The sequence below is a fragment of the Mycteria americana genome, chromosome 3 (assembly GCF_035582795.1).
Source record: "Mycteria americana isolate JAX WOST 10 ecotype Jacksonville Zoo and Gardens chromosome 3, USCA_MyAme_1.0, whole genome shotgun sequence".
NCBI lineage: Eukaryota > Metazoa > Chordata > Aves > Ciconiiformes > Ciconiidae > Mycteria > Mycteria americana.
The window spans coordinates 57010051-57037769 of NC_134367.1; the positions used below are offsets into that span (position 1 = coordinate 57010051).

At 39.3% G+C, this 27719-nt stretch overlaps 1 protein-coding gene across 7 annotated transcripts in view; it reads right to left on the bottom strand.

Annotated features, from left to right (window-relative positions):
- FAM184A (family with sequence similarity 184 member A) overlaps positions 1–26707 on the bottom strand; it is an 81561-nt gene extending 54854 nt beyond the window's left edge. For all 7 annotated transcript variants that reach the window (XM_075498641.1, XM_075498640.1, XM_075498638.1 and 4 more), the window contains exon 1: positions 26188–26707. In XM_075498641.1, coding sequence (XP_075354756.1) covers positions 26188–26355 — 168 coding nt within the window. In that variant the 5' untranslated portion in view covers positions 26356–26707. The remainder of the gene's footprint in view (positions 1–26187) is intronic.
- Between the last annotated feature and the right edge of the window lie 1012 nt (positions 26708–27719).

Consider the following 27719-nt stretch of genomic DNA (forward strand, 5'->3'; position numbering starts at 1 on the left):
CAGGCAGTGTTCCAGTCTCAGGTTATGCAGCACTATAATCTGCAGAAAGTATAAATCATATAGTATTTTCAAGGGTATTATGATTTGGCAATGGGACCCTCACTGAAAATTCCAAGTGAAAAGTAAGCCTATATACAATGCTGGATTCAGAAGGTATCTTTAAATTTTCACCATCCACTTATTCCATACAAAAAGCACCGAACATCTACAAATTCAATAAGCACCATTGAATCCCTAAATGAAGGACACGGCTGTCTTATGGAAAATATAAAAATAAAATAAAATGCATGCAACTGAATGTTGTATCATAGCATATGTTCTTCAGCAGCCTCAATTCCAGCTCTTTCAAATTACTCTATTATAAATCTCAGTATTATTAAAGTAATGGAATAGCTATATCAGGTTTTATCTTTGAGAATCTGATGCACTGTATTAGCACAGGAACATAGAAAAAAAAAGTCTGTACTAACTGAAGCAAAAGCCACCTAACAGCATTTCAATGAAACAAAAGCAGAAACTGAAATACATTGGAACAAATTAATACATTTAAAGTTCTAGCCAAAATAAATAGTTCTTGCTCAAGTAAGTTTCTGAAAATTGAAAGGCAGTAAGGTTGCAAAAGTTGGAGGTGGGCAGACAAAACAAGTTTTGCACTCTCTATTTTTAAATCAGAGGATGAGCCATTTCCTAAGCATGCTTGTAAATGCTTTTAAAAATGCTAGTAGCTTTTTCAGTACCAACTGCATATTACTAAGAAGCATAAACTGCTCATTTGAGTAATATTTTTTCCAGCTCCACTCTAAAGGCATCATATGCACTTCAGTTCTCATCAGGTGACAGAAAAAAATTAAACCGTGCTTTACCGTATTTTCAGTTAGCATATCGTTCCAGAGTTACGGATAGAACCATACTCTCTCCAAGAACACTGAGATTGCCAGCTAAAGGCCTTAACACTTTTTATACAGAACAGTAACATAATTCATTATTAATAAGAAGCTACTGAAATACTATATGCCTTCCTCTGAAGAACTACAACAGAGTAAGTTAGTAACAATAACAGTAATAACCTTTTTTATGCCAATAATTGAGTATTGGAGTTTTTAGTTATAGTCTATGTGGTAAGGTTAAGCACATCTGTTGCTGCATTAGCTTTGGTGTCTTGAACTACATGTAACACAAACAACAATCTGTGTTCAACACTGTGGCTGAAAGAGGAAAGTTTTACTATTTGGCTGAGAAGTATTTTTGACTCCAAACCAGATGTTATGGTTTGGAGAGCTGACCAACTTTTGCATGGTCAGCTGCACTTTGGTCATCTGCTCCTGCCAGCAATTTAGTCACGATGGAATGCTTTTCTAATTAAAAATGTGTAATTCACCTTAATACTAGTATTAGGTGCCAAATATATTTTGCAGCACAGAAAATATCTCCAAAAACGTGTGTGGTTCATTCTCTCTTATTTTACATGGAAACAGGAACTGATACCTATGAGAAAAAAACATCACTACACATCTTACACAAACATCAACCCTATGTCTCTGGTAAGCCTTCATTTTAGGCTTAACATGTGGGTCCCTGGGGCAGAGCACGACATTCAGCTTAGTTCAGGTGAAGTGTCTTGTTCCCAGTGCTGCTGGGGCACTGCTGCCTGTGAGCACTGGTGCTGGCTGTACCCACTAGTCTGAAACACCAGAGCCTCCAGAGACATCCCAAGACTTTCAGTGCTGTGCACCTATTTAATGAACTACACGACGACAGTGCCAACAAGGAATTGCTTGTGCGTAACCTGTTAATGATTTGGAACACACAGACCAATGAGCCTGACCTACCCTTGCTATCTGTAGGTAGATAGGAACTGCTAGACGCAGGAGAACATATACTGGGAAACAGTAACAAGGGTTTTCTAGAGACAAGTCACATCCCGCAGATACAGTGGGATGCAAACAGAAAAGTTTAGTCTACAGGATGGGCAAGAAACATCAAAAAACTTCCAGGCATTATTATGAATTAATTTTATGTAGAAGTGTATCCTCTGCTATAGCCCAGAATGATCATACTTTTTGTTACAACGGGTATTGCATTCATTTTTCCCCTTTTCCTGCTGTTGACCAAATAATACCGAATAAGAAGAAGTATGTTATATTTAAACATTTAAAATTTATGTATTATGATCAATGACAGGTCAATTTAAGACAAAATAAATAAAATAACTGATTTAAAACCCAGAAAAAGTTTGTTTTTACTGGACAGATTTCCACTCCTTAGTATATGATAAAAATATAGTAATACAGGAAAATACTTCAAAGTTTTTTAAAACAGTCTTTCAGAAAAGCTGTCCACAATCATGGAGTACATTCTTACAAATGCATTACTACATACAAAGTAGATAGCCAATGATAACATAGCATTTTATTTCTTCTCATGCATTGCTAGCCAGACATTGAACACCAGAAGATAAGCTCTGAAGATTTTTTCATATAATAATCTTTCAAGTTGCATTTTTAATAGGACTTTTTTTTCCTTAAATTATAACCAAGAGACAACTCTGCTTAGAGCATTTAATGGGGAAAACCAAGTTATTGCTAAATCTGAAACCCCCCTTTAAAAAGCCATATTATATATACCAAAAAAAATCCCAACCCCCAAACCTATGTATGCCTATCTCTCCTTTTTTTTTTTTTAAACTAAAAAAATCCCCTTATCTAGAAAGACCTTTTGTTCCCCTGTGGAAAATACTGCAAATACAGATGCTTTGTCAATTCAGTCCTTTGCGCTGCTGGCAAGACAACAGAAACAAGCCTAGAACTTTAGGCCAGGATTGCTTTGACATCACAGAAGAGGTGGAAGGAAGGTACTTGTTCTTCAGCTATCTGGTTCACTGCAAGTCTTCTTAAATGCTTGGGCCAGTGCATTAGGGGCACAGCATGATGAGCAGGGAAGAGACAAATATGGTCTGCAGCTGTAAAAGTAGTGTCCCCCGCCAATACCATGTCCCAGAAAAGCCGGTCTAACTACACCAACTTTCCTTTGAGATAAAATCCACAGAGGGCAAGAACTTGAAAATCCACACCACACCACACCACCCCCCCCCCCCCCCCCCCCCAAAAAAATACTTCCACAGAAAATTTACTATAAAAATATCCTTTAGCTGTTCAACAGTCTTCATGCATTAGCTCAATTCATGCCTAAGTAAAATTTAGTACTTTATTCCTTTAGAAACTCTGAAAACAAATACTGGATTATTTTTATTACAGCAACAAGCTTTCCAAAGTAATCTCTAATGTCTTCTGTTTACAATTAATTATTTAGAGAATGATGCCATGAAGTTCAGCATAATTTATTTCCAGGAACAGAACATTAACAGATTTCCACTTCTACCTAACATTCAAACTTTGAATGAAAACAAACAACAACCATTTTTCACTTTCACACTTGTTGCTAAACATTTATTCTTAATTTTCTATAAAAGAGAAGTCCTGATAAGTCAGAGGACATGCGCTGTTCACTAACATCTAAGCTGATAATTAAACAGGGAAAAAAAAAATTTATTCTGTACTTTCAGCTTTCTTGATGTTCAATACTGTATACATAAGGCACAAAGCCTCACAGCAGCACATACACCTAGAGACGCTTTCCTCATGCTCCTAAACACATACTCCTCAAGTACCTGTAATGTGATCTGCTGATAACTCATTTCTGCTTTCTGAACTGCCAGTACAGATCAATATCACAATAACTTCTTAACTTACAATCCTTCCTGTGTTTTGTTTATTTGTATATGACCCACGCCAAAATATCAACTCTTCTTAAGTATTTGCCTGAAAATCCCACTGGTTGAGAAGATCCACTTGCATTTACAGCTCAGCATATTTATAAATTATTACAGGGCCTGTACCTTAAAATGTAATTATCAGAAAAAGGCATGCCACATTCCAATTAATCGTGGGGTAGGAGATGTCCTCACCTGAAGAACAGATACAGAGCATGTCTCAGCACAGGGACAGAATGGCCAGTGTGCCCAATTCGGTCATTTACTGTCATCTTTTTCCTTTCTCCTAGAGTTGTACCAGACAACAAATAAGAGGCTTTCTAGGAGCTTTATGTTACAATAGCCTATCTTGGAAATATGCACTTTGTCCAAATCCAGGAACAGGAATAACCATTAACAAGCCAACCAGGTAACAGAAATCAAAAGCATGCCAGCAGGTAAATCTACAGCTGTAGAGCACTCTGCAGTCAAAGATTCAACCAAAGGAGCACATTACCTGCACCGCATTTTATAGACCAACATGCTGAGCAACAACAGGAAGATGGGGTTCACAAGTTCAGAAGCCATGCAGTCTGCTGCCAGGAGTCAAGGGTGGTTTGAATGTCAGGTCTCTGGGCTGGGACGCCTACAACACGCTACCCTCCAAATGATTTTTAGCAATCACTAGAGTGAACTGAGAAACAGTTCACCCATTACAATGGGCAGAACGGGCTACATTGCTCCTCCTGCTCTAGCTGCTGAGTGTCTGAAGACTGGGTCCCACCAGTGGAATACTACCTTAGTGGGACAAAAGGGGATTTGACAGAGACATTAGTGCGTATGTGAGGCTGACAGAAATAGATACGTGGGGGAAACTCCATTCCATTCAGCAGAGCAACAAGGTCTTTGACTGGATGTGTGGGGTCTGCTGCAGAACAGATGGCATCCTGCTATGGTTAGTAGAAATTCCATTTTTTTTTCTTATATGGATATCCTTGGATGTGCTGCAGAAAATGGACAAGTGAAGTATTTTCCTCACCCCAACAAATTACAATGGAGCAAAGGAATTTGTACCAGTAATGAGTTAAGGCATGCCTGATAACTGTCCCCAGGTTTCTGAGGAAGAAAAGAGATGGGAAATAAAGGCAGATATCACCTACAAATATTTATCAAAATACAAGAAAAAAATAGGAGCCCTTAGATCTAGCTTTTCCCTTCCAGAAAATAAGGCAGTAATTATGGAAGGCACATGATGTTTGATGGAAGGGAAAAAGAGGAACAATTACTTGCCAATATGCAATTTAGATTGTCAGTTTGGGGAACAGGTGAAGTTGTTATTCCTGTTAAGACAAGGAGAAGACAGAAGAGCAGAAAAAAGGAGAATAAATGTTAGATACAACATGCATTAGATACAACATGCAGGCCCTATATCCTGAAAACTATTCTAATTTGGTTTTCAGGATTTTCGTAGCAAAGTTACTTAGAAAACAAGCAAACAACTTAAACACTGATGAAATACAAGTTCATTTCATAAAGGTTTTCAAAAGAATCATGGCCTGGCTAAGACATGACAGACAGATACAACGCTGCACTGCCCAAATACAATACAACCTTCAGAATTATCTTCAGTTGAGGCAAAAACTCAGGTGCAAAGCAAGCAGATGTGATGTCACACAAACAAGAAATACCGATTAAATGGGAAGAGCTATTTGAAGATAATAACATAGGACTACAAGACATGGGTTGGATATTCAACTGAATAACTGACTAGAAGTAATGTCTGAGATGCCCATTAAAGAATGCTGCAGATGGACGGCCTACTGGCCGGATTCAACTTAACTAATTTTCAGGAGTAAAACATCCTAGAATTATCTGCACAATCTTGAACCAAAACAGTTTTTACAGAAGGAAAAAAGTAGACTTGAAGACCTTGACAGAAAGATGAGAAGCAGGTGGATACAGGTAAAGCACACCTCTTTACTGTAAACCAAATTATACAGGACTATTTTCCCAGTTATAGGGGAGACATCCCCACTGCTGCTTCGTATGACCTGGCACGTAATCCCCCACTTGGCTACTACATAACATCTATTTCTGAGAGAAATGCTCAGCTGTTCAGCACTTGCATTGCTGGCTCTAATGGAGTTATGTAAGTTTACAGTGTTCAGCAATCCAACTCCGTACATTCATATTATGCTGATCTCAACTACAGCTATTTCTAAGCAGAATATTACCTGTGTAATTAAGATACATTTAGTTTTGTTAACTACGTATAAGTTTGCTTTCTGTACAAAAGCATAAAACCAACTTGCAGAATAAGTCAGAATAGAGTTTAATGTAAGTTTAAATCCAATTATGACATCAGAAATATTTTCATGATGACTGACTTCAATACAACCCAAGAACACGTTGAAGAAAGACTTATGAAAGAGGAAAAAAGTGTTTTTTAAAAAAGCTTCAGAAGTTAGTCAGAATGGGAGCAAATACCAGCAGAAAATAGTTTTATAATGTCTCCTTGGAAATCAGTACTTATTTTTCAACTCGGCCAATCAAGCTAGTAAATCAAGCTAAGTAGTCCTAAACCACTTGCTTAATTGATAAGGAGAGCTCTGCTATACAAATGTTATCAAAATACAGCAGTTCTTAACAAAGCTTCTCAGACTACTTCAACACTATGACTTAAAGATTATTTGATTCATCCTATATCAGCATTGTTTCAGAACCACACTACAGAAAAAAAAACCTGCAGGTGCAGTATTTCCATCTGCTTTAATTACCTGCTAGCCATAGTAAATTGCTCCTTTCCTTTTTCAGTTTCTGTATTTTGGATCATCAAATTACGTATTAATGGCCATTCAAGCCACAGTTAATGAAGCTGGAAATTTTTTTCCAGAATTAATCTCATTCAGAAATTTCCCTCCCTCCCTCCCTCTGTGCATTTATGTATTTTTAAAGGAAAACATACTTTCTAATTCACCACTGCATACTGTTTTTCCTTTTCTTTACGAAAAGCAATTCATATTTCTCCTTGAAAGGGCATCCACATAAGAAAAGAAAACACATCTTTTGGTGGAAAATATGAGAGATGGCACTTAAAAAGTGGGTTTTCTTCAGTGGGATCAAAGGGCTTAAAGGATGACATTCACTGATATTGAACTGATGAGAGCCCAAAAGGATGAATAGAAGTTGACATTTTCTGCAAAAATATTTCAACAACAAATCTGTCACACATACAGATTCTTAATTTAGAGTGAAAAAACATTCATATAAAAGGAGTAAGATTAGTCAGCTGGTTCCATTTATTGTCTGAAAGAAAAGGTTAAGTTCCTCTATTTTGTTCTAAAATCAATCCTTTTTTTGAAAGGGCCACTATAAAAATGTCTAACACAATCAGTATCATTTATGTCAATATAATTGCTATTTCTAAGTCTCCCTTTTTTTTTTTTGGCTAGACTTGGCTAAATTATTCTTGATACAATCACATCCATACTTTCACCAACTTTATTTTTATCAGAAAGAAATATATAAGTCATGTAGTTATTTGTACTAGATAGAAAAATAAGTCGTAATCCAAAGTCTAAAAAATTACTGTCCTATTTCCTTCAAAATCTATTTGCCTGCTTTATTATTCAAGCTGACTTTTTCATTATAATTCAAGACTAAAAACTTATTCTTAAATCTTAGTCTATTCCACCTTCAAACCTAACCCCCTATTAACTTTTACCATCTGAAGTGTCACATTTTTAAACATTTAGTTTTCACTAGATGTTTATGATGAAAAGCTGTCTGGTCATTGACTGGTTTTGGATTTCTCCACACATGGCCTAGCTAGAAACACATAGTTTTTAAATAACTAAGAGTATGTAAGACGAGTTCTCTTGCTTTTTAAGAAACAAATAATTTTTGTGGAAGTACACACAAATATTGAAAACTGAAGCTAGAATTAAAAACTTTAACTATTTGGAATGAAAGGGATTTGTTTTTTTCTTTTATTTGGTAAAGGGGGGGAGCAGGGGTGGTAGAGACAGAACAACAACTGTGGAAATGTAAAGTAAAATGAAGCATCTCCATTTCTAAATCTGCTCTAGAGGATATCCAAAGCAGTATTTTTGAGTGCCATCACCTGAAAACATCACAAGTATTTTTTGGAATAAATTGTAAATAAAGTTGACACTAAAGAAAGTTGATCTCTCTCCCTCTTAGTTTGCTTATAAACCTGAAATCAAGGCATAGTCAGCATTATCATCACTTATACACACTATTATTCATTCTTACTGATGAGTCCTCAAGTGTTGAGCTGATGAAAACATGAGCAAAAGGTTTCTTGTATTCCATCTCCCCAAAGAAACAGCAGTACTGTACGACAAGCCAGAGAAAAGGTCTTCCCAGTTTCTCTTCCCCATCAAAACAAAGTTCATTTTCACACTCTCTCTGCCTGCAGGTCTTTTCCTCTCAATGCTTGATCTATTTTAATTCCTATTTCCTCAAGAACTTCTGCAGATTCTATGCAATTCCAGTATCTAGCAGTTCCTCATAGCAGAAGAGACCAGACACGAATATACCATGCAGCCTCAATGGACCAAAGAAGAATTCCTCACCAGTGGTCTGAATGGCACACTGGAAAACTAGTCAATTTCTTGCTCATAATTGTCTCTCTACTTTCCAGGCTTATTTAAGAGAAGGAAAGGCATTTCCAAACAAGTGTGCAGCTATGCAGGAAAGAAATATTAGCGAAAAGCATACGTTGCAAAACTTCCAACTCGGTATTTTTATCTACAGTATTTTTCACTTTATGGAAGGCCTTAACTACAAATAATCTCTGTAAGTTTAATGGTAAATGCTAATTTTCCAGAACGAAAAAGGAAACTCCAATCAGAAACTTGCCTATTAATGGAATTTTTAATAACTGTAAAAGAATTTAAGCCACTTCCCCAGAAATATCATACTCCCTTGAAGTAATTTCTCTTCCTTTTCTCTGGAAAAAATGATCCAGATTTTAACCAAAAAAATAAAATTCATGTTCAAACTAAGGACTGATCACTAAGCTGCCACTTTTTTTTTTATGTTATAGGAGCAAAACCATAAAGTAAGCAAAGAAGGTGGCACAGTCACTTTTGCTCAAATCACACCACTTGACAGTCCAAGTTTATTCTCAAAGCTCAGCCTGAGATGAATCTAGGACAAGTTTGCAGTGGCCCACTGGGATACTTTCCAGTAACCTACAGGTATCTATCATACAATGAAAAACATTTATGATTCCTAGCTACCTCTCAGTATTTACACAATACTGACTATTAGTTTTGTCATTTCACACCAACAACTTAAAGGTTCCACACATGAACTATTACAGAAACAACATGTATACGGAATCACAGAAGGGCTGAGGTTGGAAGGCCCCTCTGGAGGTCATCTAGTCCAACTTCCCTGCTCAAAGCAGGGTCACCTAGAACAGACTATGCTGGGCCTTGCTCAAGTGGGTTTTGAATATCTCCAAGGAAGGAGACTCCTCAGCCTCTCTGGGCAACCTGTTCCAGTATTTGACCATCTTCACAGCAAAAAGAAGTGTTTCCTTAAGAAATTCCATTTAAACATGTTTTAGTTTGTACCTATTGCCTCGTCTTTTCATGAGGCACCACTAAGAATATGCCTGTTCAGCCTTCTTTACTCCCTACCATCTGGTACACACACACATTCATAAGAACCCCCTGAGCCTTCTCCAGGCTAAACAGTTCCAGCTCTCTGCCTCTCTTAGTATGACAGATGGTCCAGTCCTTTAATCATCTTAATGGCCTTTTGCTGGACTTGCTCCAGTATGTTCATGTCTCTCTCCTATTGGGGAGCCCAGAACTGGACCCAGCACTCCAGGTGAGTCTCACCAGTGCCGAGCAGAGGGGAAGGATCACCTCCCTTGAGGTGCTGGGGACGCTCTTTCTAATGCAGTCCAGTATGCCATTGGCCGCCTTTGCCACAAAGGCACATTGCTGGCTCATGTTCAATGGTTGTCTGTCAGGACCCCAGGGCCTTTTCTGCAAAGCTGTTTTCCAGCCAGTCGATCCCAACCACATACTTGTTATTCTGCCCCAGATGCAGGACTTTGCATGAGGTTCCTGTTGGTGCATGTCTCCAGCCTGTCCTGCTCTGAATAGCGACACACCCATCTGTTTTATCAACCACTTGTCCCAGTTTTGTAGTCTACAAACTTACTCAGTGTGCATTCTGTCTCATCATCCAGGTCACTAACAAAGATGTTTAACAGTACTGTCCTCAGTATCAGCCTCTACGGTACACCATTAGTGGCTGGCCTCCAACTGGGCTTCATGCTGCTGACCACAACACTTCAAGTCCAGCAGTTCAGCCAGTTTTCAGTCTACCTTAATGCCTACTTGTTTAGGATACACCTGGAGAAAACACACAGGCACACAACAAACAGCAGTGAAGATGTATCTGATTTTAAATTTCCTATAAACAGTCCCACAAAAAAAAAAAAAAGACCGAATACACTTTTTCCCCTAGTCTCTAGTCTATCTACCAAGATACTTACAGTTTGCGCAGTTCAATCTACCACAGGTTTTCTGAACCATTCAGTAAAAAAGAAAAAAAAAAAAAAAGATTGTGTATACTTAAGTACGAAAATTGTAGTATCTCCATTAGAGACCTACAAGAAAATTGATGTCCTGCTAAAAGCATACAATTACATTGCTTTGTCCTAAAGCATCTCTTTTCTATTCCTCCCATTAAATACAGTAAGGGGAATCCTGTGGCTCCTCAACCTGAACACTCAGTTACTGGTCCAACACCTGTATTTTCTTATTATGGTTATCCAGTTGGATCTGATCTTCTGGAGATCCACACTAGGGAATGTTCTTAAAAAGCCATCCTATGCAATTGTAATAAAGGCTTCTACTATTGCTCCTGTTTGGCAACTGGAATACTATGTGTTTATTTTAAGAGTACTTAAATTGTAACTATTTGCTAGATTTGCCTCTTTTACAGTACTTACTTTATTCCACATTAAATGGGAGACGTTAACTCCTACTGTTCCAGCAATTCATCATACAAAAGTACAGTTATATCTGTTCAGAATTTTTCACCTCCAACAAAAATTCCCCATACCTGATGAGTCAGCCAAACAAGGATCTTTGTCAAGACCTCAAGTTTTAGGCATGAGGAGCTGTCCTAAGGAAAAAAAAAAAAAAAAAAACAAAAAAAAACAAAAAAAAACCTGTGATACCTAATATGATAGAGAAAGAGGATTAAAGGAAAACCAAGAAGGCTTCTTTCTTCAACATATATAAAAAAATCAGTTTGAAAATTCAGCAGTTGAGAAAATAGTTGAAATCTTAAATCAAGGAACATACATAAATCACATATAAGTAGAATTGCAAAAAAAAAATTTACTGAGCACTTGTGTGCAACTTCACATTAAATAATTAACTCAAGGCCTCTGGCCTTGAGGTAGGTACAGGTATCATGCACGTCAGTTTATATATATATATTCAGTCTCTCAAACAAATGTGCCTAGTTCTGACTACTACTGTGAAAATCTCCATTTTTATATGAAAAATGAAATTTAAAAATGAGCTAAGTTGATGGCATACTGCAAAATACACCATTAACTAAGACAAAATTTAAGAATGATCCAAGTAAGCCACATATAAAGAACACATTCATAGAATACTGAGAAATTATTCTGAGGCACATTTTAAGACTATTCTATGTAAAACACAGCTTCCAATACACCAGTTTAAATTCCATAGAATTATAAATGATGTCGTAACTTGTTAAGAGACAGTACAGAACAATTTTGTTTTGCAGACTAAAACATTTAGCAGTGGACAACCAATTTGCTCAAGTTTTCAAATACTTTTTCAAAGTTCAATTTAAATTTAGCTAGCAAATAGCATTTATGCTTTGGTTTGTTTGGGGTTTTTTTTATTAAAAAACCCAAAACTCTTAAAAACCAGTAAGCACAAGTATCTCCAGCAATTAATGCACTGCTCTTCCTATAACACGGTCAGGAAAGGTTCTAATAAAGAGGACAGATTTTGATACCTAGCTTTCTGTTCTTTTAGCAGACCCTCTCCCTAATTCTAATCTATATTTACAGAGAACTTCCATGGCTTTCTCCCTATAGTTTAAGGGTTAGAAAGACTGTCTACAATACAGCTTCCAAAACAACAACTCTTCCCTGAAAGTGTAAAGCTTATTTATGATAAAAAACATTAAAGATGAACAAGCTCAGTGTATACGTACAACAGAGCTACGTACATTTCAGAAATGTCTCCTTTTACAGATAAAAGCATAACTAAATGCTTGCACTTGTTAGTTTGCCATAGGGCTTTCATTAATTTCCTAATATACCTCCTATATTTTGGGCAGTCTTCAATCACAGAACCAGCATATAAAATGCACTACAAATCAATGCAGAGTTTCCAAAGAATTAATTGAAGTGCCATTAAAGCGGAACATTAGTGATACCAGTAATGAAGAAAGAACATATCCCCTCAGCCCCAAGTATAAACATCGCAAAAAGAAGTAAAAAGGAGTAATGGACTGATTACCGAAGTATTAAGTAATTGCACTTACCAGGAGTTAGACTTAGTTTCTACTCCATTACAAAAAAACCCAAGAACTGACACAAGCTAAATAAACCTGATCATCTGAGATTCTCAGGTCCCGTAAAAATAGAAAACTTTTCAATGTTTTGTGAACATCTGCAAGGAAAGCAATAGAAGATGCCTTACAAGTCTCTTAAGCTGCATCACACAGAAGATTCATATCTGGTAATACTATACTATACTTCAGAAAGCATTGTAGGTTCAGCATCCACCCTGTCCCACTTGCCTGAGAACAGACAAAAATTACCTAAAAATAAGCTATGCCATCTATGGTACTACATGGTTTCTGTTTGAAAGCAATGTAGTTCTCTTTAGAAAACAAGCATAAGGAAGGTATACACTGAGGTGAAGGTGTAAGCGCCAGGCAATTAGTCTGTTTCAACATCTGATACAGCCTACTGGGACTCTCAGATAGCAGGTAACACACCATTTATAAACACAAACACAAGTGTATAAGAAAAGACCAGCTATGCATTACACCCTGAGTTGTCATGCAATAAATCCCCGACTTGAATTAGAAAGTCAAATTAACCAAATTACTTCAAGTAGGCTTATTTTCACAGAGATTGAAAATTCCACTGTGATAAAAGCCAGACTTGCAAAAATGGGCTTTCAGAGCTCTCTAAGGGACAGGATTAGTCTAGGGGTTCATTCTGTGTGCAACTGGAGTCAACTATTTCCTCCTGTTACAGACTGGTTTAGCATATACTTGCAACTGCAACTCAATGCCCTTGTGCTGGGAGAGGTGTGGCAGTACCAACACCCCATCAAAAGCCCTTTTCAGTTCTGGGATGCTAACCTCTACCAGTCAGGCTATGTTGGAAACAACCACTACAAATCTGTAGCAGTTAGCTTTAGGCAATCTCCTAAGACAGTTGAATCTTGAGAAGCATACTGAAGGAAAAAAAAGAAAGAAAGAAGAAAAAAAAAAAAAGATTTAGTGGCAGATGTACAAATTTCCCAATCTGCCTCCTGGTGAGAAAGAATCCCATTTACCCTCTAACCATCTATCTAGAATATAGTTGACACATCTGCTATATGATTAGACCTTAAAATTGCTGCAAGGAGAACAGGATAGGCCAAAGGGCTACTCCAAGTTGTGTTTTAGTCTCCAAGCCGCATTTCCTTACAGATTTATTTCTTGAATATTTGCATATTCGATTTGAGCCTTTCAGGTATAGAGATCCCTAGAGGAATTTAAGGTAGTATGTTCGTATTGCATGTTTGTGGGTATTTAGATGCCATGAAACAATGGACTGGAAAGTTCTCAGAGCTAAGCAACTGACTTTGCATTGAGGAGATAACAGTAGTTTGCCCTTGGCAAAACAAACAATCAACATAGCAAAGATCTTCACTCTAAAAGAATTGTTCCATATACAAACAAATGAATTTTCTCTCAGCAGAGTGCTATTAAGTTCAAAGCTTCCCAAAACGAAAAGCAGCAACACCTAAGTGGAGAAACAGGGTGAAAAAGGTAGTAGTCTTACAGACCTGCATCACTGGTTTTGATTAATCATCAAAATAATGTTTTTAAATAGTATTTAATTTCAAAATGCAATTTCCTCTTCTTTTGAGAATTACAAGGGCTTTTGAATCTAAGATACTTTGGGCAACATCCAGAAATAGAATACATACCTTTAATGAATTTTATGACAAGACAACTACATTTCCAACTTTTTAAAATCCTTAAAAGGTAAGAATGCAATTATTTCAGAACAGAATTAAACCAACTATAAATCCTGAAGGAAATAACCAAGTTTTGTGTTGTATATTCCCTAAGTCAGCTTTAGGAAATAAAACTTGAACCCATCTTTTAGAGTCTTGACAATATGAATAAAATGCTGCTGCTCATTTAAATATTCTCAAACATTTCTTAATTTGCTAACTGTCAGAACTCCCTGAAAAATACTAGTGCTTGTTTTTATTTTCACTTTTGTCTTTTTGTCAGGCTTTTGGGAAGCCACTACGAAATGGCACGGCACACATTTTCAGATAAATAATTTACTGCACTTAACCTTCATAGTGTTCAGTGTAATCAATGTTATAGCTCACCACATTGACTACATGAAAGGACTGGGCAATTGCAGTTATACAAGTTGGGCCTCTAAAGAGATCTTGCTGGTAGGGAAACATACTGGTTTGCATAACAGGAAGTAAAACTTATTTGCTTGTGACATCAGTGCCAGTGAAGCTAAAACATCGAGGCAGCCCTACACTCATGCCCGCGGATAGCGGCAGGCTCTCACCCGCCCCAGCCTCCGCAGCAACGGAGCAAGAGAAAAATTCAGTGCTGTCCCAACGCACCCAACAGGCAAAGCGTTGGACAAGGCTCCGCTTCACAAGTCTTCCAAGAAAAGCACGTACAGCCTCAGACTTCACTAAAATATATAGCATGTTCTTTGATAAAATCAGTTCTTGTAGATAAACCTGAGGCTACTTTCAATTCTTTGGCAAACTACTGGGTTTTATACTTCCCAGACGAGACAATTTTCTTTATTTCTTTCTGTACACTTAAACAAATTCTTCCCTTTTCTGTAAGAACTTCTAAGAATCCCTTTTCTATACATGAGAAGAGGCTCAAGAATTAGTAGCAAATCTAGAGTCAAATAGGGCATGTCAGTCAGGACTTCAGTAAGATTTTGTTTAAAGGGCCACATTTACCAGAATTTCACATAGGCACATACGGAAGCATATATATATATTTTATAGCGAGAGGATATGTTACTTCTGTCTCCAACTTTGCCAAACTAACAGTTTTCTGAAAGCAAGAAATTTAGTTTCTCTCGGGAACAGGGAGCATAGGCCCATAAGGAAAAAAAAAAAATTGAATTGCCATTAGAGAAAAAGTTCTATTACACAAACAGCTATGCCCCCAAAAAATTCTGGGATTTGGAATATAGTTTATTCTAGAGTATCAACTCACAGTTATGGAAAAGAAGACAAACCAACAGAAGCTAAACTTGCTTCAGGCTTTTTCACTTGTACAGAAGGTGCAAGGATACTTAATATAGCAGTGCCTGTCCAAACATAAATGACAAGAATCACAGTCTCATGCATTAAGTATTTGGAGGTAAGGCAGAATATACCCCAATACACCAAACTGTGAATGGTCTACACTGTAGATTGAAAAGGTACACATGGCAAAGTGTGAAGCAGAGCACGGAAATAAAGGAAGGCAAGACAAGAATCATGGAAGTAGAGAGAACGGCCACAGAATGTTTCCAGACCATCTCAAAGAACACAAACTGATCTTCAAATCAAAGTCCAGTCTCTGTTTGAGGACACATTTTTGCAAATTCTATCTCAGCATAAAGCAAATGGCCATATGCTTTTTTTAAAAAAAAAAAAAAAAAAAAAAGGACTGACTGATTTTAATGACATAGGAACTTAATGGAACTATAATGCTATAATGTTAGATACAATATGGAAAGCTAGTGAACAACCCAACCAAAATAATGGATAAAAAATTTCAAATAAAGTTTTACCACTCTGTGGCACAACAGAAATACTATTTTTTTAAAATAAGTAACGTAAGTTAGTAGTATACATATGTCGTAAGTAACGTAAGTAGTATACATATGCTGGCAATACAGGTTAATGTTGGAAAGACAGACCTACATAGATTTTCAAGGTGTTTGAAATTTTTTTTTAGCCTGTAAGCATATCCTTGATTACTTATTAGTACCAGCTACAAATAAACTGTATTTTTTAAAGTGTGAAACCTATACATATAATTACACAAAGCAGATAAATAAATTAAACAAAAAAAGCAAGTCCTTTTCCCTAATCTTTATTACAGAAATAATTTACCACTATTTTCATTTGTCAAATTTTAAAAGGACAAAGAGTCATAGGAGATTACTGAAATACATTTTAGTACAACCTATCCAAAGAGATCAGCATCCACACCTGTTTTCTAAACACATTATAATTCAGGTTTCTAGAAACGAAATTTTAGGAAACTGGCTGGAAAGATTACTTTAATCTCATAAAAATGAAAATAGAAAGCAAGTATTTCTTACAATCACCTCATACTACTTCTTTTACCTAAAAGGTTGTCTTTCATTTAATGGGAGCAACTTCAACAAGGACTTCATGAACTTTTTAACAGTACCTATTTTTAAAGGCTGTCATTTTGAGCCTAGCCAAGTGACAATCTCAGCAAAAGGTTGTTCTAACTCATAGCCTTCTAGATTCAGTTAAAAAAGCCTGACCAAGGAAACAGAACCAGGTAATATGCATTAAGTAGGACAAGATGGTGAATAGCTTTAGACCATTTTTGTTTCTTCTGGTTATTTTTGGAATGCAGTGCCTTTGGTTATTGGTATGACATCAGTCATTAGAAGAATACATAGAAGCCTGGCTTACTACTGCCAAACTTGTATCAGCCAAGAGACATTTCATAATGTTGAGGTTTGCTGGGTTTATTTAGCAGGAAGCCTGCAAACAGCAAGAAAAAGTTAGTGACTATTTAAGGTAATGACCTCCTCCTCCATACAGTTAACAGGAAAGTAAAGTTTTCGATGGAGACTTGGAGAGTGGGGTGGGGAAACAATAGCATCACTGACAAAATTATTATTTTTATTAAAGCCAAAGCCTGTGTTTAGAGAATGAGATATTGAAAGAATTTCAGCGGTCAGAAGCAACTTAAGGCTGGAAGTTACTGTACCAATACAATGACTTATGACAAATAGCATTTCTACACATGTATTAGATGCATACTTGCATCTAATTGTACTTCTAGGCATTAAAAAAAGAAAAGTATGTGTGACCAATAGGTTGCATGACAATACAGAAATATCCAAATACAAACAACGCTACTACTAAAAACAGTTTTACAGTGTTTGAAGAAAGCACAGAACCACTATGACTAATATTAAATTGCAATCTGACTTCTTCTAAAGAAGTGGTAAGACTCATCATTTTGAAACAACTTCTTTGCACTTTCATGGTATTCCAGACACTGAAGATTGTCTTCTGCTGATACATTTGTATAAGACTTGACAAATCAGAACTCCTTGCAGGACTGAGTACTGCAAAGTGCTGTGTCCATGCTAATTTACAAGTGTACAAAGAAATTAATCTACAAATACCTTGTACAATTACATAAGAGTTCAACCATTGATTTTCGTTTTCAAACATACACAAAAGACTCTCCTGTTTACAACTTTTACATCTGCAGCAAAGCATTTCAGTATTATGTTCTTAACTCTGAACTGGCACTTTTGTGATTTTATCTAAATCAAGGTAATAGCAAAAGCCTTCTTTCATAATGCAGTACTTACCTGAAAACTGTAACAGCAACAGCAAAAAAACCCGAAATCAAACTAAATTTCAAATATTTCTTAATTTTTTCACAGGATTTATATCATCATATGTAAAAAGCAGCTAAAGGTTGAGAGATTTTAAACTTTATAGATGTTGTCATATCAGGATTCATTTATGGCCTGCACGTTCATTTTTCTTTTTAAATTTTGACACGTTGAGAACATGAACTTTGTACTAAAATCCTTGTCTTTCAGGTTTTCTTTAAATATCCTTAATGTACTGATGTATCAGATTTAACAGCTGAAGTACATATCAGAGCAATAACATCTAACAGTTTTCCAGCTCCCTGTAATTCTATATTATTTAATTATAGCAATAAATAAGAATAAGCATAGAGCAAGAGAATATATATAGAATCATAGCGTCATTTAGGTTGGAAAAGACCCTTAAGATCATCAAGTCCAACCGTAAACCTAATGCTGCCAAGTCCACCACTAAACCATGTCCCTAAGCGCCACATCCTATTATTCATCCTCTCCCAAATTTATCTGTCTCTTAATTTTGATTATTCTTTTGTGTGTTTGTAAAATGGGGGGGCGGGCGGGGAAGGGAACAAACCCCAAAACCAAAACAATCTCAGAGAAGCTAATATATGCACAAGCATATTAAAGAGGCATTTTAGACTAGTAGCTTATGTGAATGTGTGATCAGTTTTTCAACAACATCACACTTTCAATTACACACACATACAGAAAATATCTTTAGAACATTAAGCTGTCAGTGGTCTCAGAAGAACTGAGTTAGTTGTCAATGATTAAGACTACACAGGCGGAGAGGAAAGGAATTTCATTTGAGTAATTTTTTTTTTAATATTAAAAATATTTCGTTCTTGTCCTACTTCTTTCTTCTTGATGTCTTCTGACAAAAGACTGTAAAGTCATTGACCTAATTCACACATACCACAACACTGAGCTCTAAAATACACCCTTATCAGGTCCATATAGCACTCCTCCAGACTCACCTTATAGGTGTGCAATGATAATGAATGGAAGAAGCATTCAGGGAATACATAGTCCTGAGGTTTTCAAAGTATAATTAACTTTTTTCAATTAGTCCTGACTGGGAAAAAACAGCATTAAATAAGAGTTCCCAGACTTCATCTCCAGACTGTCAACTCTTTTTTGTTTTGATCCCTGATCTCTTCTTTCAGAGACAAAGAGCATGTTAACTAAAACACCAAATTCCATAATTTTTGTCCTACAAAACATGGAAGGTAAGACAGACCTCTTCAGGTCTAAATTAGAAGCCACAGCTGCTTTAAAGCAATTCTAAGTGCTTCAATTAGCAAGTATTCAGATAAAGACAATAACTGCTGATTTTATTTAAGGTCTGAAGAAGATTGAGAGCCTGAAAGCTCTACTTACTTTTTCTGAACTATACCAGATGGTATTAAAGACATGCCATTTTTACACAGTCCCATCTTTGTCCTTATACCATCATGGGTACAGAAAACTTCTCTTCTGTGAATATCCCTTGCTAAGACCGTAACTACTGCAGAATGAGGGCACAGTCAGAACACAACATGGACAGAGTCAGAAAGAGAAAATGGAGAGACTATACTAGCGTGATTAAAGAAGAAAAATCTGCTTCAGAAATATTGTCTCTCTAACTTTCTCAGCTCCTGCCTTCAGTCTCTCTCTTCTGAAACGACTTACATCAGCTATCTTTGGAATAATTAACACAAACCAAAATTAAGTATCTCCAGAGAAATGTAAAAGAATATCTAACATTACATTTTCATATCTTCTAGTCCTTGAAAACTATTTTTATGTAATAACAAAACATAACATTTATTCCCACATTACCAGTCAGAAGCATATGCAAAAATTTTGACATTCAAATATGTACTCCAATCACACCCACCTTAAAATTTCAGTTCTTTTCATGCAATCCTAGAACTGTTAGCAAATACTGGCCTGCTGCCAATGTTAACACACATTGGAGAGACGACATAAGGTTGCTTAAAAAACTAAACCCCAAGTTTTTACAAAACTGTTAATGGCATCAACTACCACATGATGACAGCCAACATCAACACAGTTCTACAGGGTTTTTTAGATTCTCATTCCTTCCCTTTTTTTAAGGGCTCTTCTTTTAAGTTTTCTTATAATCCTATGCAGAATGAACCTTCTGCAAGAGGTTTAGTTGTTTTGTTTCCTGAGGCAGAATATTTCCAGATAAAAACTGACAAAGTTTCACTGGAAACATTTTGTTAAGAATCATTAATATAACAAACCCTATAGCTCTTACTTCCATAGGACTGCATTCTGTGATAGCTGAGGGAAACCTTTAACCATCCCAACAAAAAAGTCCACACAATAAGAAGCATAAGCATCTGAATTAAAGATTATAAAATTGTTCTTTGTTCTTTGAAATAAAATTACTATCTACATCCCCAAGCAACTCACTGGGTTAACTACTACATTAACATCTATTCTCTACGTACTTCTCTCTAACACAGGAAGATAGAAAGGAAAACAAAGGTGAAATTTAATTTTTTTTTTTTTTTTAAAGCAGTTTCCCCAAATTTACATAACAAGCTGATGGCAGAGTTGAGAACAGAACTCTGGGCTCAGGAGCCCCAGATTCTAGTTTCTTGTTTACTGAAGTATGCTGCACCTTGGATAACTTTGTTGCCTTAGTCTTTGAACTAGCTGAGTTTTTGGAACGTTTCCAGAACAGATCTATCCAGCTCTAAGCATGTACCAAAGGTAAACATCAGAGTTTTGTACAGTTTTTTCCTTTTATTAAATAGACAGAAGCTATCACTGTAGGGTACATATCATCTGCATGGCACTTACAGACTCTTCTTCCAGTTAATGTAAAATTTCTGCAACCAGTATCATGCAACCAAATCAATGCTGAAGACTCTCATTGCATAATCCCAGCGCAGATCATGCAGTTATTCCATAAAAGTCAAAGATTTATGTTAATGTCACAAAGCTCGTACAACAGACTTTGCAGACACATTTAGGATATGGATTTCTCAGTCACAAATGCTCAAGCTGCAAACTACAGCATGCACACACACAAAAGAGAGCTTGAACTTTTCTGGCAACTGTAAAAACTAATCCTATTCTCCCCTACTGATGCAAGCACAGCAGCAACTTGCTTTTTGTTTTCTACTCCAGTTGTCTTATGCAAACAAATAAAATATACATGCATATTTTCATCTGCAGCAGGCATAATTCAACACTACATTAGCACTCCAGCATGCAGTAGTACAAACACATATATGCAATCTCATAATCGCAGTTGATTTCTTGTTGGCTTTAATCTTTGTGTCAGATGCTACTTTATCCCCAAACTGGTACACAGATCTTTCACAATGCCTAAAAATAAGGAGCTTATACTGAAGAGGAAGACCTAAAATTGCTTCAGTTACCATTTACTACAGTCTTTAAACATGACATGGAGTATCATCTTATTTTTTAAAGCTGCATTTCTAACTACTTGTTGTACCTTCCCCTGTGAATTAAGCATATTAAAGTTAAATCAAGTAAGTCTTCCCTCCTCCCCCCAAAAGTAAAAATATAGTTAAGCACTTCAGAAGTGTTGTGCTTAGTGAAATGGATTTGTATCTTATTTTGCCTCACTCTGAACTACTGATTAACTCTGGTTATTAAAAAAAAAATTCACCTTTTTCTTTGTCTTCCTGTATTGTTTTTGACTGAAACATCAGATTGTCTCTAAGTAATGTGAAAACATAACAGAGGAATCCTAATTTTGGAATTTTACTTTTACTTCATGAGTGACCTGCATCTTCTGCGAGGAAAGCATTTTCTTCTGCTGCTACTCACAGCTCGTAATACAAACTGTACAAGGATAGGCAAAAATAAACTATTGAGTCACATTTCTTTTGTCAGCAGACAGAAGCTGTCTGGATAACTTAACTACACGCATCCCCTTAGCAATGCCCCATACGTATTTAGATTTCCGTTTACTGTACAATATTGGTGGGTTTGGTTTGATCTGGTAAACCACCTGATTTTGGCTCTAAATCTACTGAGAGACTTAATATAGCTTCAAGGCAGTCTTAGGGAAGAGTTGGAAGACAAAAAAAATAAATGGGGAAAGCAGTTGGAAGGTGTGTGAGGAGTGTCTTAGATATAAGACATTAAACAATTTGAGAAGCACAATTAAGAAGTGGTATTCTTAATAAGAAGTTCCTAGATTACTGAGGAAGAACTCTATACACAGAAGTCAGTAAACATTGGACAAAGCTAGAACAGCAGAATTTGGTCAAAAGACCTTCACAGAAGTATCCTAATTATTTTTTTCATATCAGCTTATTTCCAGAAATCTTCTGCAAAGTGAAGTTAATTCCTCTCTGAAAGTTAACTCTCGCTTACAGAAATTAAATATTGTGTTTATATTTTTCCTCTGTAGCTGGAGTCCTTTCTCAAGGATTAATTTCTTCAGCCATCTATCAAATCAGGCTTCAGATTCTAGAGCAGTTTAGAAAGTTTAGATTATACTATACCCAGAAGTTTCTATACTTCTTTCAAGCCTCCTCTTCTGGAAGGTCAAGTAACAAACACAAATGTAGGACCCAAGCCCTCTAACTACAAAACTGTCAAAATTTGCACCCCTACCTCAGTGATATTAATGCTATAGAATACTTTTTATCTTAATCTTTAAATTCTTAATTTTATTGTTGCAGTAGGTGCAAGAGAAGTTTTATTGCACATCCTGTTTTACATCTAAAAATACTGTTCTTCACTCCAGACCTTCAGCCAGTACAAAGATCAGCTGATTTTCCAAGTTTTCTCCCTAAAACTTGAAAACAGAACACAAACGCACAAACTAGAATATCACCAGAATCTGCAAGTCACTGAGAAACAAATACAAGATTCCAGTCCTGCAAAAGTCTAATTCACATGTAAACTCCTTGTACAAGCACATGGTTTACAGTTATTTTAAATACACAAAAGCTATGAGTTGTCTTCTACTTATTTGCACTACTCTGAAATCTTTGGCAGGACAGACATCCACACAATTTCTAGAGTTTTAGAAGACCTCTACTGTGGATCATAAAAGAAAACACTTATGAAAAAACACAGTATTTACTTTCACTCTTCATGTTTTCCAATACAGAAATTCAAAATATTCCAGCAACACACATTTAAATCCATTATTTGACTCACATTGACCTCAAGATATCTGACACATAGTAACTCAGAGAACACAGGGCACATGCCCAGTGATGTGGAATTCATGGGTATACACAAATGACTTCACAACAGAAGTGGAACACTGTTTCTGAAATCAGCTATAAACTGCTGCGTAAATTCCCAGAGAAAGAAAGGGAAATATACCAAAGGACACACACACAAATAAAAATTATTCTTTCAAAGTATTACTTTGCATATGCACTAGGCTTTAAGGTAAGTCTGAAATATAGTTATGGTCTCCAGGTGCTTTTTGCATCTTTCACGGAGCACAAGTCTGTAGTAGTATCTTTAATATTTTACAGAATCATAGAATGGTTTGGGTTGGAAGGGACCTTAAAGATCATCTAGTTCCAACCCCCCTGCCGTTGGGCAGGCACACCTTCCACCAGACCAGGTTGCTCAAAGCCCCACCCAACCCAGCCTTGCACAATTCCAGGGATCAGGCATCCACAACTTCTCTGGGCAACTGTTCCAGTGCCTCACCACCCTCACAGTGAAGAGTTTCTTCCTTATATCTAATCTAAACCTACCCTCTTTCAGTTTAAAGCCATTACCCCTTGTCCTATCAGTACATGCCCCTGTCAAAAGTCCCTCTCCAGCTTTCTTGCAGGCCCCCTTCAGGTAGTGGAAGGCACCTATAAGGTCTCCCTGGAGCCTTCTCTTCTCCAGGCTGAACAACCCCAACTCTCCCAGCCTGTCTTCATAGGAAAGATGCTCCAGCCCTCTGATCATCTTCGTGGCCCTCCTCTGGACTCACTCCAACAGGTCCATGGCCTTCTTATGTTGGGGGCCCCACAGCTGAATGCAGTACTCCAGGTGGGGTCTCATGAGAGCGGAGTAGAGGGGGAGAATCACCTCCTTCAACCTGCTGGTCACACTTCTTTTGATGCAGCCCAGGATACGGTTGGCCTTCTGGGCTGCAAGCACACACTGCTGGGCCATGCTGAGCTTCTCATCAACCAACACCCCCAAGTCCTTCTCCTCAGGGCTGCTCTCAATCCTTTCTCTTCACAGTCTGTATTTGTGCTTGGGATTGCCCTGACCCATGTGCAGGACCTTGCATTTGGCCTTGTTGAACTTCATGAGGTTTGCACGGGCCCACCTCTCAAGCCTGTCAAGGTCCCTCTGGATGGCATCCCTTCCCTCCAGGGTGTCAACCACACCATGCAGCTTGGTGTCGTCAGCAAACTCACTGAGAGTGCACTCAATCCCACTGTCCATATCACTGACAAAGATGTTAAACAGCGCTGGTCCCAATACCGACCCCTGACATATGCCACTCATCACTGGTCTCTACTTGGACATCGAGCCATTGATGGCAACTCTTTGAGTGTGACCATCCAGCCAATTCCTTACCCACCGAGTGGTCCATCCATCAAATCCATGCCTCTCCAGTTTAGAGACAAGGACGTCATGTGACACAGTGTCCACATGTCCAGGTAGATGACATCAGTTGCTCTTCCCTTATCCATCAGTGCTGTAACCCCATCATAGAAGGCCACCAAGTTTGTCAGGCACAATTTGCCCTTAGTGAAGCTGTGTTGGCTGTCACCAATCACCTCCCTATTTTCCATGTGCCTTAGCACAGTTTCAAGGAGGATCTGCTCCATGATCTTGCCAGGCACAGAGGTGAGACTGACTGGCCTGTAGTTCCTCGGGTCTTCCTTTTTTCCCTTTTTAAAAATGGGGCTTATGTTTCCCCTTTTCCAGTCAGTGGGAACTTCACTGGACTGCCACAACTTCTCAAATATGATGGATAGCGGCTTAGCAACTTCATCCGCCAGCTCCCTCAGGACCCATGGACTGAGGGTCCCATGGACTTGTGCATCTTCAGGTTCCTCAGATGGTCTCAAACCTTATCTTCTCCTACAGTGGGCTGTTCTTCATTCTCCCAGTCTCTGCCTTTTCCTTCTGCAACTTGGGCGGTGTGGCTTGAGCATTTGCCAGCGAAGACTGAGGCAAAAAAGTCGTTGAGTATGAATTCATAATTTGTATGCACAGGGAGTAAAACTAAAGTGATTCTTCAGCTTATTTTAATTCTACTTTTCTCCTTATGAAATCACAATTTTAGTTCCACCAATGTTAACATAAAAAGAAATTGGACTCTGAATTCAAAGACAAGACAAAATACTCCTCAGTCATCAGTTTTCCAATACATTAAGGTGCACAGTGTTCCACAATAACTACTATTTTAAACTGGTCAACGGTGCATCAACTGTGCATAAATATGAACTGTCTCCACTGTGAGACTGCCAGCAGTCTTCATTCTCTTCATTCTTAGTTCCAACGAAATGTCACCTTCATCCATTTTAGCATACATTTGAAGAACACTAGCAGTTCCCACAGTGCTTTTAAATTACCTTTAAAATGTTTTAGCTATGTAATTCTTACAGAAATTATTTATTCTGCTTTCTCTTTAACAAAGATCATCTGCCTTTCATTTCCTAAACAATGCTATTCACCTATGGCTTGAGCATCATACAAGAGAGATTACAGCACCAAAGCATTTTTTTTTAAGTTATTGTAAGTAAATCATAGCTACAATCACATCTCAAACATGGGGCCCACCAGCCTTAACAATATGCTTTTAAAACACCTTGTAGTTTGACCACAGCCTTTACAAAGATAGTGTATTTTCTGTAGTGGGGATGATACAAAGAGAACTGTTCAATCAGCAATACAAGACCAGAGATATTCTCACACTTCGCCCTCACCATCTAAGGCATTTAAGATATTACCAGACACCTTAAATAACAGTACCTCTCTTCAGCAAAAGGAAAGCAAGCATCACTTGAATTTCTCTATTTAAAAAGGCTCAGAGAACAGCTTACAAAAAGAGCTAGACGAGAAGTGACAATTTTCATAGACTAAATAGCAAGTGTCAGCCTAGCAATCAGGGATCACCTCCCACACACCCAGATACCTGGCCGTGCTAAGCGGAATTTGGACACAACTAACTGGGAAGCGGTACTGCGGCAGTTTCCGTGAACGGTTCGTCTCTTAACACCCGCTGTTCGCGGTCTCCACGTTTGCGGTATGCCGGAGCTTTCCCTGCAGGACCCCGGCACGGAGCGCTCCGGTCCCGCGGGGACCGAGGCTGCTCCCGGGGCAAGCCGCCCGCTCCAGGCCCAGCCTTCGGGGTACAAACCCGGCCACATCTCACCCGGATTTAACATCACCCCCGAGAGCCAGCCTCTCTTCAGCCACATCTTTGCCTAGGTGATGGTAAGAAGCGAAGGGAAACAAAAGAGGAAGGAATAAAAGGCGGCAGAGGACCCGGCGCGCCTCCCGCTGCCCGGCGGGGAGGACGCTCCCTCACCTTCGTGAGCTGGGCAATCTTCTTGCTCATTTTGAAATGCAGGTCCGGGCTGTGCTCGGCGCCCAGCCCCGGCTGGGCTGAGCCGGAGCCGAGTTTTCCCGCGCCGGGCGCGGAGCCGCCGCTGTAGCTGTGCTGCGGCTGCTGCCAGCCCATCCCCGGGGTCGCCATCTTCACCGCCCGGCCCCCGCCGCCGCTCGGGCTCCGCCGGCACCGGCCCTACTGGGGAGCCGCGCCGACGGCACCTCGGCCGCGAACCGCTGCCCGAGGCGGCTCCTCCCGCCCTGGGACCGGCCTCGGGCGCTTCCTACTGCCGCCGTCCCCACCAGGCGCGCCGGGCTGCGGCGTCAACCCCTCGGGGCTGCTGCACGAAGCGGCGACACCGGCCTCGCCTCGCCTCTCCTCTCCTCCTCCCCGTCCGTTCTGCCCGGCACCGGGCGGGGAGGCCGGTCCGGCTTTCGAGCGGTTAGAGGCCGGGCGAGAGCGGCGACGGGGCAGCCGTGCCCGGTTGCCGGCTGCCGCCGGGCTGTTTACGCCGCGCAGCCCCGCGTCACTCGCAGCCCCGCCCGCCCGCCCGCAGCCTCCCCGCCTTCGGAGCAGCTGGGGCCGCGCGCGCTGCCCAGCGAGGGAGGGCGCGCGCCGGCCCGAGGGGCCTCGCCTCCCCCCCTCCCGCGGCAGGTGCGCGCGCTGTGCGCCCTGCCCCTCCCTCGCCCCCCCCGGCCGTTGGCGGCGGCGGCGGGAGCCGTTAGCGGGGGCCGCTGCTCTCCTGAGGGGGGGCGGGAGAGCCCCTTCCGCAACGGGGGTGCTGCTGCCGCCGGCTTGGGCCGGGCGGGAGGGAGAGGGGTACAGGTTTTAGGCCGGGTTGCCCCTCTGTGGCAGGGCTTGGGGCGTGTACGGCAGCCGCCTAAACCTTTTCCTCATGGAGAGCCCTCAAAATGCAGTGGGTGCCGGGGGGAGGGTGGGGGGCTAGGGCAGAGCTCCCAAGCACTGGAAGGGCGCCAGGGGTACTACAGCCCGGTGTGTATGAGTGAATAAAGCGGGTGTGGAATTGCTGGCCCCTAGGCATGTATTGGTCTGCGACGGAGTAAGTGCCGTTTTCTCACAGTAGTAGGTGGTAGGCGCAAGTAGCGTCTGAAAATTGAAGTAGGTAGTAAATTAGCTAAGCACTTGACTGCACAATTACTTCAGGTTTGGGGGGAAGAAGCAACACGGTGCTCACAGCTGGTGGGGTGACCCGGCCGGGTGAAGGGGGAGCCATTCGCTTGAGCTGGCCGGTCTGTTCCGTTGCTACAGACGCAGCCTCTGCAGACCGCAGTTACGGACCCGTGAGCTGATGAGTACGGAACAGAGGTCCCTGCCAGAAGGAATTCCCAGCTGAATTTAGTACATCCTTTAGCTTGGATTTGGCTGCTCTCTTCTGCTTCCATCCTGTGCAACTCCTGAGAATAGCCACCCTCTTTAACAATTTAATGTCTCTTTGCTAGGCTCTGGCCTTGTGAGAATATATATATTAATATGGTTGGACACATTTGATT